Source organism: Marmota monax, unplaced genomic scaffold (genome assembly GCF_021218885.2).
Source record: "Marmota monax isolate L192 unplaced genomic scaffold, Marmota_monax_Labrador192_F-V1.1 WCK01_AAM20220418_F8-fsc00044, whole genome shotgun sequence".
Lineage (NCBI taxonomy): Eukaryota > Metazoa > Chordata > Mammalia > Rodentia > Sciuridae > Marmota > Marmota monax.
In genome coordinates, this window is record NW_026695198.1 from 1,513,917 (window position 1) to 1,532,121 (window position 18,205).

The 18,205-nt window shown below is 43.1% G+C and overlaps 2 protein-coding genes and 1 pseudogene across 2 annotated transcripts in view; 2 read left to right on the plus strand and 1 right to left on the minus strand.

Moving 5' to 3' along the window:
• Positions 1 to 294: 294 nt before the first annotated feature.
• On the plus strand, positions 295 to 1,269 carry LOC124082078 (vomeronasal type-1 receptor 90-like; annotated as a pseudogene).
• Positions 1,270 to 5,794: 4,525 nt separating this feature from the next.
• On the plus strand, positions 5,795 to 6,631 carry LOC124082079 (vomeronasal type-1 receptor 90-like). The gene has a single exon (XM_046428537.1). The coding sequence runs from the start codon at positions 5,795 to 5,797 to the stop codon at positions 6,629 to 6,631; it is 837 nt and encodes a 278-aa protein (XP_046284493.1).
• A 7,603-nt stretch (positions 6,632 to 14,234) lies between these two features.
• The window catches only part of LOC124082147 (zinc finger protein 69 homolog B), a 94,584-nt gene continuing 90,613 nt past the window's right edge, over positions 14,235 to 18,205 (minus strand). The window contains exon 6 of the mRNA XM_058573992.1: positions 14,235 to 14,514. Coding sequence (XP_058429975.1) covers positions 14,474 to 14,514 — 41 coding nt within the window. The 3' untranslated portion in view covers positions 14,235 to 14,473. The remainder of the gene's footprint in view (positions 14,515 to 18,205) is intronic.

Sequence of the window (18,205 nt, forward strand, 5' to 3'; positions counted from 1 at the left end):
ATGTGACAATTTTTAATGCACAGGAACTCACTTCATACTTTGCATAAAATGTAATCCAGCCATGATTGGGAAATGATGGGAAAAGAGAGAGGAAAGAATGGTTTCCAGGGTGTGTCAGCAAAACTTCAGTTAGAGGGGAAAGTGGGCATTGGGCTAGGCCAACAAATTTTCCTCCTGGCAACAGTGTTGGCTGAGATGGATGAAATTTAATATTTGGGATAATGAATTTTCTTACTTTTCTCCTAAGAAATGTACTCCATGATTCCTTACCCCAAAAGATGAGGAAAAAAACACATGGTGCATGGCATTATTAACTTAAGAAGCACCTTTTACTCTGAAGTTGGAGTTGGGATCTTGGCCAACACCATCCTCTTTCTGTTACATGTCATCAAGTTCCTCTGTGACAAGAGGCTCAAGAACACGGACTGGATCATCAGTCTCTTGTCCCTAAGCCACCTCTTGATGCTGCCCACCATGGGGTTTCTAGCTTTAGACACTTTTACATCTCAGGGGGTCTTTGGGGTGATGTCACATGTCAATCAATTGCCTACTTGTACAGGTTGATGAGGGGCCTGTCCATTTCTGCCACCTGCCTGCTGACTGTCCTGCAGGCTATCACCCTCAGCCCCAGAAGCCCCTGCTTGGCAAAGTTCAAACCTAAGTCCCCACAGGACAGCCTGAGGTCCCTTATGTTCCTGTGGGTCTTTTATATGTCCTTCAGTGCCAACTTCTCCATCTCTGCTGTTGACAACTCCACTGTAACCTCACAGGGCCTTATATTCCTCAGTGACTCCTGCACTATCTTGCCCATGAGCTACTTCCTCAGGCATTTGTTTACCATACTGGGTGCCTTAAGGGATTTCTTCCTGATAGGGCTCATGGCCCTCTCCAGTGGGTACATGGTGACCCTCTTGCATAGGCATAAGGGGCACTGCCAGCACCTTCATGGCACCAGCCTGTCTCCAAAAGCCTCCCCAGAACAGATGTCCACCAGGGCCATCCTGGTACTCATGGGATTTTTTGTGCTCATGTACTGTTTGGACTGCGTCATCTCCTCCTCAAGAACCATGTAAAAAAGTGACCCTGTGTGCTGTTCTGTCCAGATCATGGTGTCCAATGACTATGCCACCATCAGTCCTTTGGTTTTCATCTGCACGGCAAGACAAAGTGTTGCCTTTTTGAAATATTTGTGGAGGTAGGACAGTCAACGTTGAATCATTGCATGATGGATCAGTTCTTGACCTGAGCTACCACACCACCATGCACTGACGCATCATGGAATAGTGAGTTTGCTCTCCATGTTGGATGAATGCATAAAGTGGTTTTTAAAAATGATTACATTGAAGCTTGAAACTGAGAATAATAAGTACAGATTATTGTGCATATGGCTCCAACAAACTAATAACTTTATATTTCTGATTGATGTGTGAAAGGAACCCTAGGTAGTAAATATCACTTTCTTTTTCTGAATCAGTCCATACATTTATAGGTATGTGAAAGATTGCAGCGGTTTTAATAAATCAAGAATCTCAGAAATCTCCTTTATGCCTAATAGATTGTAAACATCCCTTATTATAACTGCCATCTCATCTATCAATTGAACTTTTATGAATATAACAAAAAACCGGATATAAGGACAACTACTATTATTTAAACACCATTGCTCAGGATACCATATTTATAATAGTCAGTGATAGAGACAGTCTGATATTCCCAAGCATATGAATGTATGAAGATATGGTCTAGATATATCATGGAGTTCTACTCAACATTAAATAGGAAAAAGATTCTGATGCATAGGAAGCCACAGATGAGTCTTGAATTTATTATGTCAAGAGGGTACATGGCGACCCTCTTGTATAGGCATCAGAATCAAAACTGTATACATCTACACACAGGGGGTGGAATCTTCAGTGGTATAATATGCAAAGACCAAATATTGCATTAAATCCTAAACACAGCATAAAATAGGAAGGTGATGCTGTTGTATAAGAAACCACAGATGAATCTTAAAATCATTCAGTCAAGTTACCATCACTCACAAAAGAATCAATGTGGTGTAAATCTACCTGTAAAAGATGGAAATTTGGGTCGTATAATTTATAAAAACAGAATGTAATGTGGCATTTTCCAGCAGTTGAGGAAGATGTGCCCTGGGGAATTTTTACTTAATGAATTCAGATGTAAGGAGGATGAAGCACACAAGTCACACAGGGAGAACTTCCTGCATGGCTTACCTTTCCAGGATTGTTCTAATTTTTAAAATGCAGATCCTAATTTATGTCAGTTGGTAGAATTCTTAGGATTGTTTTAATATCTGATCACCTTCTGTCACTAACTCAGAGAGCTGAAAAAAATTGCCAGAATAGTACAGTACACTGGAAATCTCTGTTTGGAGAAAATTGATGGAGCTTATGACTATTTGAATTTTTCTATATAGTTACATATTTTATATATTTTGATTATTATGTCAGAATCAGGCCTATTCACACAACTGCTATTATAAAATATTAGAAAGAACACATTTTTGCATTGTTTTCTATTTATATTTGTGGAATTCTTGCGGAAAACCAAACCATGAATTAAAATAGATTCAGGTACACTCTATTATGAGGATTTCATTAAAGGAAAAGTATCCAAACTAATCTTGAAATATGAGTCTTCTTGCAGTCCAGGTATTCTTCCATCTTTTAAGAAAGCAGTGGCATTTCTCCAAACCCAAAGAGGTTTAGATACAAAATTGATACTCAAATTTTTGTTTTGAAATTCTGGATCTCAAGCCCAGGACCCCATACATGCTAGGTAATTCTCTACTACTGAGCTACATTCACAAACCCTGTTTGAGAAAAAGTTGTAATAATTTATTGTCAGAATATTTTTCTGGAAAACAAGTATTGACTTTCATGCAAGCCTCTCATATAATTAATAATTAAGATTTAATTTGTGTTTGTACATACTGAATCAGAATATCATCTAAAAAGTAAAGTCTTAAACCTAAATTAGTTCATGGGCATATAGATGTGAAAGGTAAGATGCTAAGAAATTCCCAGTGACTCGAGAGGCTGAATCAAGAAGATCACAATTTTGAGGACAGTCTCATCAATTAACATGACCCTAAGTAACTTAGAGAGACCCTGTCTCAAAATTTTAATGAAAGAGCTGAGGACATAGCTCAGTCACATAGTGCCCCTGGGTTCAATCCCAGGTACGAAAAAGAAAAAATTGCTAAGGAAATCTGACATGTGAAAGATTTGAGAATATAGGGTAAAACTTTTAAGAATTCAGAACTCAAGTAGATATTTGCTTAAAAGTTTAAATGCAGATTTTTTAAAAAATTTGACCTTTAATTGATGTAACGACTTGTATCTGGAGTACACTATTATAAATCTATACATGTCTAAATTGTTTTATGATCACATTATGGTAATTAACATGTTTATTTTCTCAAATTGTATCATTTCTAAGTAATAAGGAGGCTCAGAACTCTTCCCCTCTACTGAGTTGTTTTTATACATAAAAATGTCATACATCCTTTTGCATATACCAGTGTGAATTATTAATTCAAATGATGCTTTAAAGAATAATGTTGTATCTGTATATTTATAGTCAACATATAAACATTTATTTATAACATTTTAACTTGAAAATGTACAATGATAAGGTTTTCCAGCTGTAACCAGGAAATTTCTTCTATAGAAAAAAAGAGTAATTTTTCAGCTGTTTTCAGGCAATGCTCCCCGGAAAACCCAGTTCTCTACCTGTGTTTGCAAGTCCATGGCCCCTCCTGGCTCCGTCCCTCCCTCCCATGACAATGCATGCAGGGTGGCCATCCCCCCCTGGCAGGGCTGAAACCAGAGTCCTGTGCCCTCCTTCCACAGATAACTCAGATGGACTCCTCCTCCAGTTTTCCAGTGCTGTGCATTTCATTTTCTTAATTTAGTTCAAATAGAAACCTGCATTGCATAACCCAACAGAGGAGACTCAGTTATTTTATTCCCCATCATTTGTAAAGGGCACCTTCACATGGTATATATTGAGTTCATGCTGTTGTAAAGGACTTTGGGGACAAAGTCTCCGAGTCTGTTTCATAACTTACTGCCAGGGTGCACCCAAGAATAGATGTAATCTACTCACAGCTGCCCCAAAGACAGAGAAGCCACGGGGAACTGTGCCTATTAATAACAATCTGTGACTCTTGGAATGTGGAGACTCCTAGACCCTATATTAGCATTTTTCTTTTGTTTTCTTGAGCATACTAAGGGAGGGAATCTTTTTGCTGAAGGTGTGAATGGAGAAAAAAAGTTCTTACTCACTTAGTCATTTAGAAGATGTTAAATTTTTCTAATGGGACTAATGAATTTCCATTTTAGACAACTATACTTCCTCAAAGACTTCAAAGCAATTATTGAACTAGGCTGGAGACACTTCAATTGCCTGGGCTCCTTGTCATTTCTGTGCACCCTTTAGTAACTGATATGATAACACTGTGATTTTCTAGGTAGAGATGAATATAATTTATTCTCTTACCCGCTTGTTTTTCTGATGACAAAATGTGGGGCTAGGTGGCTAAACTTGTTGTCAATGTGACTTATGTCACAGCTCTACAGCAGAATTAAAACTGAAATAAAGAAACTTCCTTCAGTTTATAGGGAGATTTTCCACAAGGATTCCGTCAGCCAATTGTCTAGTCTAGTTTTTCTTCTCTCTTCTGGGGAGAAATATCATTGCTTACTTAAAGAAGACAGAAAAGCTGGCTCACTACGTCAACTCCTTTCTCAGAGTGAGGTGGGATTCCTGTCTCTTAATGAAATCCCCCAAAGTACTTAAATTTTACTGGTGTGGTGGTGCCAGCCTGTAATCCCAGGGGTTTGGGGAGATGATGCAGGAGGGTTGCAGGTTCAAGACCAGCTTCATCAACTTAGTGAGGTCCTATGCAACTTAGAGACACCCTGTGTCAAAATAAAAATAAAAAGCGTTAGGGGTGTGGTTCATGTTGGGTTCCACACTAAAATTTTTCCATGTGCCAAAGGATGGACAGAAAATAAATTTTGCAATATGATCCTGCTAATAACTGATGGTTCTGCTCACTTAGATGTGGTTTTTCTGGCAGAATCAAGTATATGTAAAATATTATAAGTGGTTAAGCAAACTGGTTCAATATACAGTACCAAAAATTACATATTAATCAACAAATGCAAAAAGCCTGTTTTCAGAGGCAACATTTTAATATTTTGATATTTTGTCTGTAACCGGTTGATGAACAACCCAGAATAGAGAACACTAGAGGTACAGAGCTGTATAAGGCGGTCCCCTTGACACCTTTACCTTGAGAGTTCTATGTGGCTGTTCCTGCAGTCTGCTGTACTGGAGTCCCCTTCAAATGCCATGTTCTCAGCTTTTGGTCAGGTGGCTGCATGTGCCCAGGCAGATCCATGGTGGCCCTGGCCTTGAAAGCACAGAGACCCATGGGAGATGCTGTGCCTGAGTGCTGAGAGGTATGGAGAAGGGGTATCAAGGGGACCCACACATTTTGAAGCCGGCAGTATTGGGGGTTGGGATGTTGAAGCTGGTGGTGGCGGTGAGGAGGAGTTGACCTTCCTTTTATTCTAAGGCATTGACCATCTGATTCTTCTCCCCAGAAAAAAAGATGATCCAAAGCAGCACACTTTATATTTTTCTTGCTGTAAGAAATGCCTTTTGTTTCCAAATTGTCATTGGGATCACAGCCAACGTCTTCCTGCTCCTTTTCCACGTCCTAACGTTTCTTCTTCAGTGCAGGACCAGGCCCACGGACATGGCCATCGCTCACCTGGCCCTGATTCACCTGCTGATGCTCATAATCAGGGCGCACCTGGACCTAGGGATTTGGGGGGTTCAGGACTTTTGGAACGACATCACATGTAAAACCGTCATCTACCTGTACAGGCTGATGAGGAGCCTGTTGGTCAGCACCACCTGCCTGCTGAGTGTCCTGCAGGCCACCACCCTCAACCCCAGAAGCTCCTTTCTGGCCAAGTCCAAGCACATGTCCCACAGTGCAGTGCATGGACCTTGCTCACTCTCTGGGTGTTCAACATGTTCTTCAATGTTCGCATCTTGGCCTCCATGGAAGGCCCCCTCCAATGACACAGCAGCTTTCTGGTTTGTCTCTGAGTCCTGCAATGTTGCCCCCACAGGTAACCACTTCAGGATCTTCTTCTCCCTGATGGGAATACTCCAGGACATCTTCCTCATGGGGCTCAGGGCCCTCTCCAGTGGGTACATGGTGGCTCTCCTGTGCAGGCATAAGTGTCAGTGCCAGCATCTCCACAGCACCAGCCTGTCCCCAAGAGCTTCCCCAGAACTGAGGGCCACCAGGACCATCCTGCTGCTCACGGGACTCTTTGTGCTCATGTACTTTGTGTACTGTGTGTTCTCCTCCTCTTCGGGACAGATGCACAAGGACAATCCCACTCGCCTGGGGGTCCAGATGCTGGCTAGCAATGGCTATGCCACCCTCAGTACCTTGATACTCATCTGTGCTGATCAACAGACACTCAGGTTCTTCCAGTGCACATTAGAAAAGGAGAGGAAATATGTATGCCAGGCTGGGCGACCTGTCATTTTGTCATCCCACATCATTTATTTCTAAATGTCCACAAACGTTTTTATGTTTAAAAAAAAAACCCAGAATGACGTTGATGGAGGTGTAACCTGAACATTTGCTCTTTGTGAAGATGTCAAATCAACCCAGGTACAATTGTCATCCCAGCAACATGGGAGGCTGAGGTGGGAAGATCACAAATTCAAGACCAGCCTCAGCACCTAATCCAGACAGTAAGCAATATAGCAAGACCCTGTCTGAAAACAAAATATGGAAATGGCTGAGTTGTGGCTCAGTATTTAAGTGCCTCTGGGTTAAATTCCTAGTACCAAAAAGAAATGCTGGATCTCAAATGGGCTGTTTTGTTACTGTGCCTGCCCAAGGCAGATACCTTGCACGGTCCAAGTAACACTGCAGATTCTGTCATCAAAATCATACCTGTATTCTCCATTTTTTTTCAACTGCATTTTGTATTTTAATTTTGGTCTATATTATTTTATTTTCATCTGAATGATAAACCCATCATGAGGGTAGAAAATGAAACAGTAGCCAATCTTAGCCTGGCCCCTGCACAAGGATTCAAATTTATAAAGCATGCCACAATAAAAAAAAAAAGAGCAACAGGTACTATCTGAGCACTCACATTTTACATATATATTCACCATTAATTACCAGTAATGTTGAGAGGGCAGGGTCTAGCTGGGTTGCTTTATGCCTTGCTAAGAGGCTGAGGCTGGCTTTGAACCCATGATCCTCCTGCCTCAGCCTCCCATGCTACTGGGATTACAGGTGTTTGCCACCACACCCACCAATGACCTTTAATTTAAGTGGCACACAGGAGTCACAGCAAGTGCTATATAGAACCTGGAGCTAAAATGCCAACCCCAGTCCTGCACCCTTCCATCACTAAAGCACAGCAGGATGGCAGGTTTTAACCTGTGGTGATGTAGTCTTAACTCAAGAAGTCTGGCTGCTGGATTGAACTCAAGATCAATGTGAAAGTGGTTCATTGGCAGCATTTGTCAACCTAAGGACAGCCCAAGACACCACCTTCCTCCACTACTGAGAGCCACAGCCGAGTCGGAATGGCCCCTGGCATTTTGCCAATAGTATTGGTTGAGAGGCAAGCCATTAAGATCATGCTGGATTGATTCGGTTGTATATTAGACCTTTACTGTCCACCTTGGCCTGCTACTTTGGAGTTCTCATGCTACTTTGGAGTTCTTGTGGGGATTCCTGGAGAGTTCCCATTGGTTGGGGAAGCGCGGGAGGAGGGATTTCTGGAGGAGGGATTTCCAGTTGTTGGTTCCTAGAGGAGCCACATGGCGTTCAGGAGAGTTCCCAGGGAGCGTGTGTGGAGTGTGCTGGTGGAGTTCAGAAATAAAGTTTGTTCCTGCTTCATTGGCTCGTGAATTGTGCCCAGCCAGACTGCGGCACTCCACCTAGTATGTGAAGATTCCAGCTGCATTTCTGGGGGTACTGTGGGGGCCTCCCATGGTCACTGGTCCCCAAGAATCAAGGAGGCTGCCACTCCTCCTGACTCTCAAAATGTCCACTCTAACCAGAGAAAGAATGTCCGACATGCGGGGCCTCCATTTTGCAAGTTACCAACCCTGTGCCAGAAGATACTCAGATATTGTTTTCTGCTTCTCAGGAGGAAATCTTGCTCTGTTGCAGAGGCTGGTCTTGAACCTCTAAACTCCAGTGATCCTCCTGCCTCAGCCTCTTGAGTAGCTGTGGACCCACAGCTGGACCTGATGGTCCCAACTCAAACATTGCAGCAGATTCAAAGTAGTGCTGAGCCTATGGTATTGTCATCCCTCCATCAGTGTCTTCTGATCTCACACCACAGGCTGTGCCCCTGCACTCCTGGGGATTTAATCAAGACCTGTAAAGAAGACAAGCTTCAACTGAGATGGAAGGACCTTCCCAAGTGCCCCTAATCACCAGAATGGCTATCCCAATTGCTAAAAAGGAAAGAACCATGTGTGTGTGTGTGTGTGTGTGTGTGTGTGTGTTGCTAGGGATTGAACCCAGGGCCTTGTGCCTGCAAAGCAAGCACCCTACCAACTGAGCTAGATCCCCCAGCCCAGGAAAGAACTCACCAGACAATCTTAAAACATTCACAGATCAAGTCTGCTCATGCAGGAGGTTAAAAAGGTTGTAGGTGTCAAATGGACTCAGAACAGATTGTGACTCTTAGGGAACTTTTTGTGATGTCCATCAGGCACGCCCATATGAAAGCCCTTCCTTCACCATCTCCCACGGACACTTACTTTTGGATGGACTGACACAATTGTACATCTAAAGTCACAGAAAAGAACTATCATCTGATCCCGTGAATGCCCACGTCTGGCTGTGAGTGGTTGAACTCTCCTGCCAGGCATCTGAGACCAAGTTGGACCATTTTCCTGTCTACTCTTAGAGTTAGCTGAGATTTGTGGGATATCACTTTTGGGAACATGCGAGAACCCTCTTGGCCCCTTTAGCTGTTTCTTTGCGAGTTGGGCCATGTGACAGGATGGATCAGTCTTGCTGAACAACTGTTGCTTCTCTTGATGTATTCAAAATATTTCCCTGTCCACTCAGTGACCCTCTTCTGTGCAGAATGTGCTCTGGCTGGATTCCTGTTTTCTCAGGTCCTTTCAATCCCTCTGAACACGCTTTTGGGTGCCTCACACCAGTGCTGTAGGGACCTGAGAGGGGCACCATATTTCCCTGGATCCTGGCTGACCTCAGAGAGCCAGGACCCAAATATTGGCTTCTTTTTCCTTGACCCTTTTACTTCCTTAACTTAGTCTCCAGGATTTGGTTTTAAACATCAAGCAAGTCAGTTTCTCCAGTCTTGAAGTCGGAGTACTGGGTTTTCATTTCAGTGCATATCATTTTATAGTGACCCCTTCAACTTAATTGGGGTCATTGTTAATACTGGAAGTGGGTTGTATCTTCTATCTGAAGGCTATGGTCTCGACTGAACTCAGGTGTTCTTTTAGATGTAGTGTTTCTGCAAAAACACCAAACAGGCAACAGCTACAAAGTTTTACAAAGAAAATACAGAATGAAATTAAGAAGAGTAAAACTTGTTCAGTTAGTATAGTAGCTATGAACCCAAAAATGTATTTTATCCAAATCTTTTACTTAGTTCCATATTATATCCCTGGTTCTTTTTTTTTTTTTTTTTTTTTTTTTTTTTTACATGACAGGAATCTTTACAATAAAAAAAATGTATTTTGGGAATGTAACATTAATTGTGCTTAATTCTGGCCTACTTTGGAGGCATCCTGACTTGGTACAAGGTGAGAGGCAGAGTATTATCTCAGGGGAGGTGGGGCTCATGGCAAATTTTAGGTAAAATGCTTTATTTCTGCAGCTGATCTTTGCCTTAAAATATCTTAAATGGCAGCCTTAAGCCATTTTCCCCTTGAAGGAGCCTGCCTGACCCCCACATTGGAGAAACAAATTCCTGATGATTTTGCAGGATCTGGTGTACTCTCCTCTGAGCCCATCAATGTCCACCAGGTGAAGAGGATTTTCCAATGAACTTGAGGTCGAGACCATTGCATGGCCATTTTACACTAAATACCTACGGGTGTATGTGTACGTTCTTATTTTGGCATTTGCTGGCATCAGAATCCCCAGGAGAAGGCCTTGTTCACACCCACAGGGCTCACCACTCACCCAGTTCAGATGCAGCCCACCTGGGGTGTTACCTGAGCACGTGTATTTCTAACCGTGTCCAGGAGATGGTGAGGGCCTTCCTTAGAGCCCATGGGAGGCAGGAGTGAGGTCGAGTGGGTCTCTGGCCACCTGACTCTGGAATCCCAGGCAAGAGTTTTGCTCTATGTGACTGCCACACTCGAAGCTGGTGGGATGAGAAGTTTGGATGCTGTCTAAAGCCTCGTCCCAGAGAAAGAGTCAGCCCTGAGTCCTGTTATGCCACAAGGAGTCTAGACCCTGGTTCTTCCTGTGTGAAACCTCACGTGCACCCAAGAAGCACCTGGGGGGCTATGCCTGCAGGCTTCACTCCCCGCTTTGGGGATGCAAACTGGCAGCAGAAGACAGGCAGGCTCCCACCAGCCTCATCTCCCATCTCTACCTGGTGACCTTGAGGAGGGGACTCCTCTCTGACTTCATTCTGGTGTGGAAAGGTCACTGAGAAGTCACTTAGAAGCACTGTTGTTCCTCTGTCAGGCTTAGCGAGTGGAGGTGGGAGGAGCCGAAGTGCTGGGCGGAGCGATCCAGCTAAGGCCAACCCTTAGGAGATGTGGACAGGGCGGGGCCTAGGGAGGGAGTGGAACCCGAGGAATGGGAGGAGCTGGGGGAGGAGCTGAGTGGAAAGCGTGGAGCCTGGCGAATGGGTGGTGCTGAGGGCGGGGCCCAGCAGAGCGAGGGGAGCCCAGTGAATGGGCGGAGCTGGAGAGGCGGAGCCAAGCGGGACCAAGTGAAGCCCAGCGAATGGGTGGAGCTGGGGGCGGAGCCGAGCGGGGCTGAGTGGAGCCCCACCCCTAGGAGCAGCGGGGAGCGGGGCCAGCGGAACCACGCGAGAGGCGCACCCCATCAAGGGCTCCCAGGTGAGCGCAGTATGAGAACCAGAAGCTGAGGGCGGGGCGGGCGCGTCCTTAAGAGGGAAGGAGCCTGACAGGCTGTGTGTTTGGAAATCCCGTCAGAGGTCGCTGTGGACCCAGCCAGCAGTGTGTGTTTGGGCTCCCGCCGCCGAGATGTGACTCCAGAGTCCCCTCCGCCGGCCGCAGTTCCCCCCCTCACACGGGAGGCCGAAGAGGGAGGTTGAGGACCCGCTGCGCAGCCTCCTTCGTCCCTCCTCATGGACGCGGTGGACTCTCCGTGTGCCCAGGTGGGTTGGGGTCCAGGGGTGTCTGGGAGGGTCCTGGGCATGTCGCCTTGGAGACTGGTTTCTGGGCGCGACCATGGTCCCGGCGTGTCGCGGAGACCCCTCCTGTTGCCTGCAGTGTAGACGGCGTGACCTTGAGGCCGAGAGGGTGGCGTGTGGCGCGGCTGTCACCGCTGGTCCTGGGGCAGCTCCTGCGGTCCCCCGCACTGACCCTAGCAGGGCGTCCTGGCCCTAGGCAGGGGGAGAAGCGCGGACGGTAGCGGCCTCGACCCCGCAAGGGCGACCTTGGGGACTCGCTGCAGCAGGACACGGGCGATGCCGCCTGTCAGGCTGGAGAGAGGGCAGTCCAGCCCAGGGGTCTCTAAGGGAAGGTTTGGCGGTGGCTGGGCAGGGATGACAGCGACGTTGTGAAGACGCACAGGTAACATGTAACATGGTGGCATGACCAGGTGACAGGGGGACAAAAGTGGTTGGACCTGGTATATTTATTTACAATTACGTAATATTCTATACATGTATGTGTTATGTACACATATTCACGAGGTTGTGTGAATATATATACAAACACGTTTATAATTTTGTCTCAAAAAAGAAGCGGGGATTTGTGACGGAGTGGTGTGGGGGAAGGGCCCAAAGACCAGGGACACTTCCTGAATCTTCATCTGGAGCCAGCTGGGGGGTGGCTGACCCCCTATCCTGGAAAATACTGCCATGATGCTGAGGGTGACCTGGGATGAGCACGGAGACAGAGAGGTGCAAGGAGCCTTGCTGTGTGCTCGGGACCCACCTCTATGGAGTGACATGGAGAAGAGGGCAAGTCTATGAAGGAGGCAGGGAACAAGGGCATCCAGGAAGGTTCACGCAAAACTGGGAGATGGAACAACTTGGACTTCAGGGAAAGTCGAGGCCTGTTGTCCTGAGCCCACTCAGAAGTGAACTAGAGGGTGACAAGGATGGAGCATTAGACTTGGTACCATGGAGGTTTCTGATGGTCTCAGTGGCCCCTTCTCTGCAGGTGGTGGGAACTGAAGACAAATGAGGCCTTAGGGAGGAAGCTGGCCCAGGAAGGGCAGCAGCTGGAGCTGGGTTTTCTGGTTGCAGACTGTGAGATGTGGGGACGCCCAGGCAGGTGCTAACAGGGGAGGTCGCTGACGTGTGGGGAGGAGGACATTCTGGAAAGTGCATTATTCTGTTGTTGTGTTATAGTTAAAGCTTCATCCTTGGGTTTCATAAACTGACTTCCAGACCACTCACATATAATCAAATCAAGCCTTTATTGAAGCACACCGGTGGCGCCTGACCAGAACATAAAGCTGTGCCCCTGATCAGCCCCCGGCAATTGCAAGGGCGCTCCTTATAATCCTGAAAACCGCAAAAGGGATTTTCGGGGGTCTAGCCAATGCAAGCAAGCCAGGTCACAGAAGTGGGAGAGTGCAGTCCGGTGGCGGGAAGCCTAACCAATCACAGTTAGCCCAGTCACCCCATTACAGAAACAGAGCCCCCTTACCCTAGTTACTGTAACAATGCCTCATTAGGTAGTTCCATGTTCTTAAAGGTTTCTATAGGAAGAGGAAAAGAACATATTGCCCCAGTCATGACCCTTGAACTTGGCCTGGTTGTTTTACAGAATGGAGTCACATTTACTTTTACTATCACATTAGTAGGTTTGATGTCAATCTTGCACATCATTAGGCCTCAGTTTCTTTTCCATCCTTCTGTGTCTAAGGGACCACTCTGGGCTCCCAAGCCCATAAGTCGCACCTCACCTACATTCTTGTGTATATGGTTTAGGAGGGTTTTTAAGAGGCAGGGTCCTACAGGAATACCAATCAGGAGAAGGACTAGGGGCCCAACTATGACTGAAATGATGGTAGTTAACCAAGGGGACCTTGAGAGTAGGTTTTGGAACCAATTGCCTGAAGTGTCTTGTGCTTTCTTTCTTTCCTTTAACCTATTTCTTACTAGTGCCAAACTGTCTTTTATTATCCCAGAATGGTTTGCATAGAAACAAGTTTCTCCTAGGGCCATACAAAGTCCTCCTTGTTTTAGAAAGAGACACTAGACCTCATCTGTTTTGTAAGACTATTTTTGTCAGAGTCTAGTGAAACCTCTAGTTTGGAGACTGATGTTTTTCATTTTCCTAAATCTGTATCTATTTGATGGCTGAGGGACTTAACATTTTTAGAACCTGTGATCAGAGCTGCAGTTTCCAGATAAGTAGATTCAGCTATTCCCAAACCAGCCAGGAGGGGAACTCAAATGGGGGCAGCCCATCTATGTTGATAAATCAGTGGGCCCTGGTCTTCTAATAAGTACAGGGTTCCTTTCTTTTTACTCCATTAAAAGAGTAGGTTCCATAGTTCAGAGTTATTGACAGTTTGGAGACTTAGGCAAGGAGTTTGAAGTGGGACCCAGGAAGTACAATTTTTGGTGAATGCGGAGTTGTCCCACTTATAAGTTGGGTTGTGGAAGCAAGTTTCTCTTTCTGGGAGGTCACCCAGGGTGATCTGGAGAGTAGTATTCTAGGTACATCTTCCTGAGCCAGACATATTGATGAACATCTATACTGAATATAATATTTTCTCTAATGTTAGGGACCTTCTGGTTAGGAAAAGGGTGATGATTGTTATTGCTTCAAGCTGGCAATGTGCAGTGGACAAGCAGTTTGGAGTCTCTTTTTAGAAACTGAGTGGGTCAAGGAGTGCTGCAGTCCGGCTGCAGCAAAATAACTGTGGGGGTGATGAACAACTTGTGTACGTTGATACAGCAGGAGAGAGAGCCGTTTATTGCAGGACAGGAGCAGTATTTATACATTCCACACAGCTTATCTAATTAGCATAAACTAGATACATCAGTCAACCAATAAGGAATCTCCACACTTAATGGCTCGCTGGTGTTACTTCACAAACCACTCCCTCTGGCATTTTGCCAGGCGCCATCCAGACTTGTTTACAGATTCTAACATTTCTCTGGCAAAATGCCAGGCGCCATCCTGACTTGTTTACAGACTCTAACAAAGGAGTCCATGGTAGAAATCTGGTTCAGGAAGACCGGGATGTAAATTCACCTGGGGTGGGCACCTCTATGAGAGAAACAAAAAGACATGAGTATTGAAACAAGATTAATACAAAATAGCAGTTGTAACATCTGGAACCTGTCCATGAATATCATGAAAATGACAGAAATTAATAATTGCTTACCAGGAGGCAGAAGACCTGAGAAATTGTCCCCATAGCAAGGCCTATCAAAGCCTAATGAGGCCCTTTTTTAGGGAACATAAATCTTTAACATTGTCGGAATTATCAGGAATGTAGACACAACATTAGCAGATGACTCTGCTAGTGTCATCTGCGTTAGGATGGGTCAAGGTCTTACTGACCATGTGGCTCCCCTTGGAAGCATCAGGCATGTCTCCCCTTTTTAATGACTCTCCTCTTTTGCAGCATGCACACTGATTGGCTTTTCATTCCCCAGGGGTCTCATTAATCTCCCTTATTGGGAGGTCATGTGGCCCGGAGTTGTAAAGCTTTCCCCCTGTCCTGGGTTAAGGCTGACTCAGAGGGCAAGAGCCAAATATTGATTTTTTTGGCCCCTTTATTTTAACCTAATTATTTAACCCTTGGATTTAAACATCAAGCAAGTCAGTCTTAAACTAAGAATATTGGGCTTTAGCGTTAATGTTTATAACTTTACAGTTAATTTTTTTGTTGTTATTTAAGTTGTACATAACACAATACCTTTATCTTATCCATCAACTTATGTGATGCTGAGGATGGAATCCAGTGCCTCCCACATGCAAGGCAGGCATCCTACTGCTGATCCATGACCCCAGCCCCTTCTGCAGTTAATTTAGTCCCTTTTAATTCTGATCTGTCTACAGATGATGGCTTAATATCTCAAATTAACTTCGGCTATGTGTTCATGAAGTATTACCTCTGTACAGCCTTAACAGGCAGCAGTTATTGTTATTTGTGGAGCAGGCTGAACAAATGTGAGCTTTGCTTGTTTGTCTGAAGGCTGAACACTCGACCCCCACCCATCTGGTGCAATAGAAATCCACATCTGGCCCCTGTCCTGTCTGCCTGAAGGCAGAAGATGACACCTTAGCAACTACTGTGTGACACAATCACTGTTCACCAACAAGGCAGCTTGCAGACTCAGAGAGCCCATTAGATTTTGGCTATAAAAACTCTCTCTTGCCAGGTCCTCCTCTCTTGCTCTTTCTTGGGCTCTCATGCTCTTCCTGTTAATCAGGCATTGCCACAATAAAGGTTTTTTGGTTGCTAGTGTCCTGGTCACTTTCCTTTCAGTTGTAATGAAAATACACAGTGACATTAACAATAGTAAGGACATATTTAGCTTGTCTATAACTTTGAACCTTGGCTGAGTTATAACTTATATTTCTATTTGAGATCACAGTCATCTTTATGATAAAATCAATTTTTGAACATTAAATAACTGAAGTCTGGCCTATCTTGAAGTCATTCTGATGAGTTGTAGGTGGGAGGCTGAGCCTTATCTCGGGTAAGGCAGGGCTCTTCACAAATCCTAGGCAAAGTCTCGTAGTTCTGAAGCTGATCTTTGTCTCTCTTTTTAGATATCATTTTATAAAGTTTACATATATTTTTCCCCCAGTCTGTATGAAAGTCAGCTAGCACAATATGATATATATCTGAAACATTAATTAAGGGAAGGCTGAGTGCTCTTTCATGTGGAAAAGTGGCAAAAATGTTTTACAATATTAACCTCTAAACAGATCAGGCTTTCATTATGTTTTAAGATACCTTTTAAATTTCTATATCTTAGTGTAAAAGGTAACATAAGATTTGGTTACAAAGCATCAAATAGTAGATTCTATTGGGGATTTATTTATATTATCCTTATAAGTTTAAATTACCATTACAGACAATTTTAGTTTGGAGAACACCAGCTTGATAAAATGTTCCTTTAAACCTTTTACCTTAAAGACTTTTATACCTGAAAGATATGAACACCCTTTAATCTGTAGAGAAGAGTATTGTACCACTTTTATTGATGTTTTTATATTAACCAAGGTTAGCTTTTAAAGGAAAATCTAGACTCTGTAATGTAGGACAATACTTTAAAATAACAGTTGTTGTTTAGCTACAGATGTACAAACCTTAATTTTTCCAGGATTACTTGCTCTAGGGGATAAAACTTAACAGACACAATGTAATTTATATTTTTAGAAGTTTTTGTCATTTGAACATATAAATATATCAGAACATTAATATTTGTCCTTATGGAACAACCTTGAATATTTTGTATTACATATGTAACCAGCTTAGTTACATATAACCCTTTTAATATTTATCTCTTATTTGTAGATCTTTATATTATTTAATTAGACCCTTTTATTATTTACTTAGATATATTATAATCATACTTTACCACATAAATATTTTTTACCTGGAAACTTTTTTTTTACTAAATATTTTTATATTCAGAACCTTTTAATCATTTTAAATCCACTGATCCTTCTTTTAGTTTGTACCTTGAAATAACCATTACAAATTTCTAAATTTAGATAAATTAATCCATTTTAATAAGATGAAATATTTTTGTTATTTACAGTATTTTAATTGAAATGCAGTTAACCTCTTGACTCCTTGTATGTAGAATTATACCTGTTGGGACCTTTAATTTATAGTAACCTTGTTTTTATAGTAACCTTGTTTTTATGATAACACAAAATAATTTTATTTTTTAATTTACCAATTTATGAAAGCACCAACATTCTTTAAGTATTTTACTTTATGGAATTTAAGGAGTTAATAGTACTTGATATTATATTTAACAGCATTTTAACTTTGTAAACCAATTAGATGTCTCTAACAAACACATCCATGATTAATTTCATATACATTTAGGTGTGATTTAGAAATTTTTTTTTTTTAAAAGGTATCAGACAAGTGCACTGAATAGCATTAGTAATCTTTTTTTCCTGTTAAATAAAAATCCTAGAGACAATGGATGTCAGACACTTTATACATATTAACATTTTAACAGCTGTTCAATCATTTAGAAACAAAACTTTAAAGACATTTGTACTTTTATTAATTTTTCCAATTTAATTTGAATCTTTAAAATCATATTAACCAAAGGTATTTGGATCCATTTTTAATTTTTTTAATTTATGAGCTCATATGTTTGATTGAGAGTTAACCCTTGTAAGTTGGCCTTAGAATAAAGCAGAGTGTAATCAGAAAAATAAACACACTAACCTAGGCATATTGGATCAAAATGATGAATTTACCAAATGTAGAATTTTAAGTTTTTCTGATCTTTTCTACTAGGGATTGAACTCAGGGCACTTAAGCACTGAGCCACATCCCCAGGTCTTTTTTTAATTTTATTTAGAGACAGGGTCTCACTGAGTTGCTTAGGGTCTTGCTAACTTGCTGAGGCTGGCCTCCAACTTGTGATCCTCCCCACGTAGCCTCCTGAACCACAGGGATTCTAGGTGTGTGCCACTGTGCCCAGCTCCTTTAGGGGTTTTTCCCCCGGGTTTTGTTAGAGTTCCAGGGATGACCTCTGTATTGAGACACTGTAGGCTTCTCAGGTGATGTGCAGGTAACTTCTCTCATTGTCAGTTGGATCCTTTACTCTGTTCTTGCCTTACTTGATGTGAAGAAGCTTTTGGTTTGATGAAGTTTCGCTTGCCTGTTTATGCTTCTGTCCCCAACCTTTTGTTTGTCAATTTTCTGTTTCTTTTCAAATTAATTGATTTTTCTTACAATTCCACAATGATG